The sequence below is a fragment of the Nicotiana attenuata genome, unplaced genomic scaffold, assembly GCF_001879085.1.
Source record: "Nicotiana attenuata strain UT unplaced genomic scaffold, NIATTr2, whole genome shotgun sequence".
Lineage (NCBI taxonomy): Eukaryota > Viridiplantae > Streptophyta > Magnoliopsida > Solanales > Solanaceae > Nicotiana > Nicotiana attenuata.
Window position 1 is genome coordinate 16,385 of NW_017674123.1, and position 1,879 is coordinate 18,263.

At 34.5% G+C, this 1,879-nt stretch overlaps 1 protein-coding gene across 1 annotated transcript in view; it reads left to right on the plus strand.

The window, feature by feature from the left end:
- The first annotated feature begins 899 nt into the window (after positions 1-899).
- The window catches only part of LOC109218046, a 12,366-nt gene continuing 11,386 nt past the window's right edge, over positions 900-1,879 (plus strand). Inside the window, exon 1 of the mRNA XM_019382363.1 lies at positions 900-1,340. Within this exon, the coding sequence (XP_019237908.1) occupies positions 1,144-1,340 (197 nt within the window). The 5' untranslated portion in view covers positions 900-1,143. The remainder of the gene's footprint in view (positions 1,341-1,879) is intronic.

A 1,879-nucleotide genomic window follows, 5' to 3' on the forward strand; every position in this document is an offset into this window, starting at 1 on the left:
TTCAGTTTGCCCCTCACGATGGGTAAAAGCTTAAAGAAAATTAAAAGGGAAAAGGCAAGTGAATTTACGGGTAATAAGTATACTATTATAGTATATTGTATACTATTACAGCATACTATTACAGTATATTGCATATTATTACAGTATACTATAACAATATATTGTATGCTATAATGGTATATTGTTGCAGTATAACTATATACTCCTATAGTATATTGTATACTGTACCGGTATATTGTTAGGTAATTGTGTTCTTCTTCGATTATTACAATATACCATTGCAATATATTGTAAACTGATGTTACTTTTGCCTTGATACTTCAATGAAATCTGACTTGCCTGCCCTGCAAATTTTTATAATTATTTTGGGCTAATTTTAATTTAAGAATATAATATAGCTAAATATGAGATATATGGCATTACATGAGTGTAACAAATGAAACAACCTTGGGATATGTTAAAGTTACAAGTTGATGAATGAAGGACCTAACCTACGTGTAAATTAAATAAAAGGTTAGTTAGCAAACGGAAAGGGATAGAGGTCAAGAAAAATTACGTGGCAGTTGGTGGTTATATAAGGATTTAACTATGAATCCTTGGAATTTAATAGCAAACAAGCGGACAAGAGAATTAAATAACCCATTAAATATCTGTAAATGGGTCTTGTGGCTTAAGGGATGGGTTGTGAGTAGGCGGATAATTTGTTTTGATCGTTTAGGCAATTTATGTAATTATTTTACGAATGAGTAGAAACGGGTAATATAAATGGCCGACGTAGGCATCTTGTGTAGTTTCCTCTAAGATAATACTACTTAGATACCCACCTGAGTTAAGGGCTTAAGGCAAATACAGTAGGATTTATGTGGGATTAGTTACTCCTATATCATGCGGGATTCGGGGAGTACAATTTCTAATAAGAAATAACTAGGGCTCAAATACAATTTCTCAAACATGAGTGTATCTAATTACTAAAACCAAAAACTCTTTCCCTCTTCTCTTCTGCACATGCTCTAATTTCAAACAGCAAAAAAATTCGAGCACTGTGAGGTGAGCGGCGAGCTCGATTGCTAAATCGAAGTTTCCAATAATGGCGATTGTTGTATAAAACCACAAGGGGTAAAAAACAGAGAAAAAACAGTGACAATGAGTGCTGGCGGCGGAGGAGTAATAAAAGAGCAGAGCTCGCCGCCACCTAAACCCTCAAAATTCACGGTGTACCAGAATCCAGCCTTCTCTGCTGCCCTAACAACCAACAGCCTTCGTCCCTCCAAGTCTACTTTCCTTTTCATACTCTCTATTTCATTCGCTTCGGCTTCTGCTCTTCTCAGCATATTTATTAGGTATTAATTATGGTGTTTTTATTTAATCGCACTTTTCATTGTTATTTATATTAATTTGGAAATATAGCTGTTGTTATTATTTTTGTTGTTGCTGAACTCAGCAACGTGTTCCAATGTATGATTTCAAGTCTATTGGACTCACTATGGGCACAAACACATAATATATATATATATATATATGTGTGTGTGTGTGTGTGTGTGTGTGTGTGTGTTTTAATTTTTCTTAACTGTATATAGATATAGAGCCAAAGGTTGTGTGTGGACCTGCATTTGTCCATGCTTGGTAAGGGTTGGCAAAAAAGTTGTTTAGTGCATTTAGTGGCAGAGCTAGGAATTTCTACAAGAGAATTCAAAACGAAACTACAATGTCGCACCTAGTATTTGAACTTGCGACCAAAAGCAATTTTTGAACCCCTTTGTCACAACACTACAATTTTCCTTATATCACATGGATTCAATAGTTTATATATACCAAAAAAATCTCGTTTTTTCTATATTTGCACAGTATAATTGACGAAGGGGATTCAATTGAACCCCCT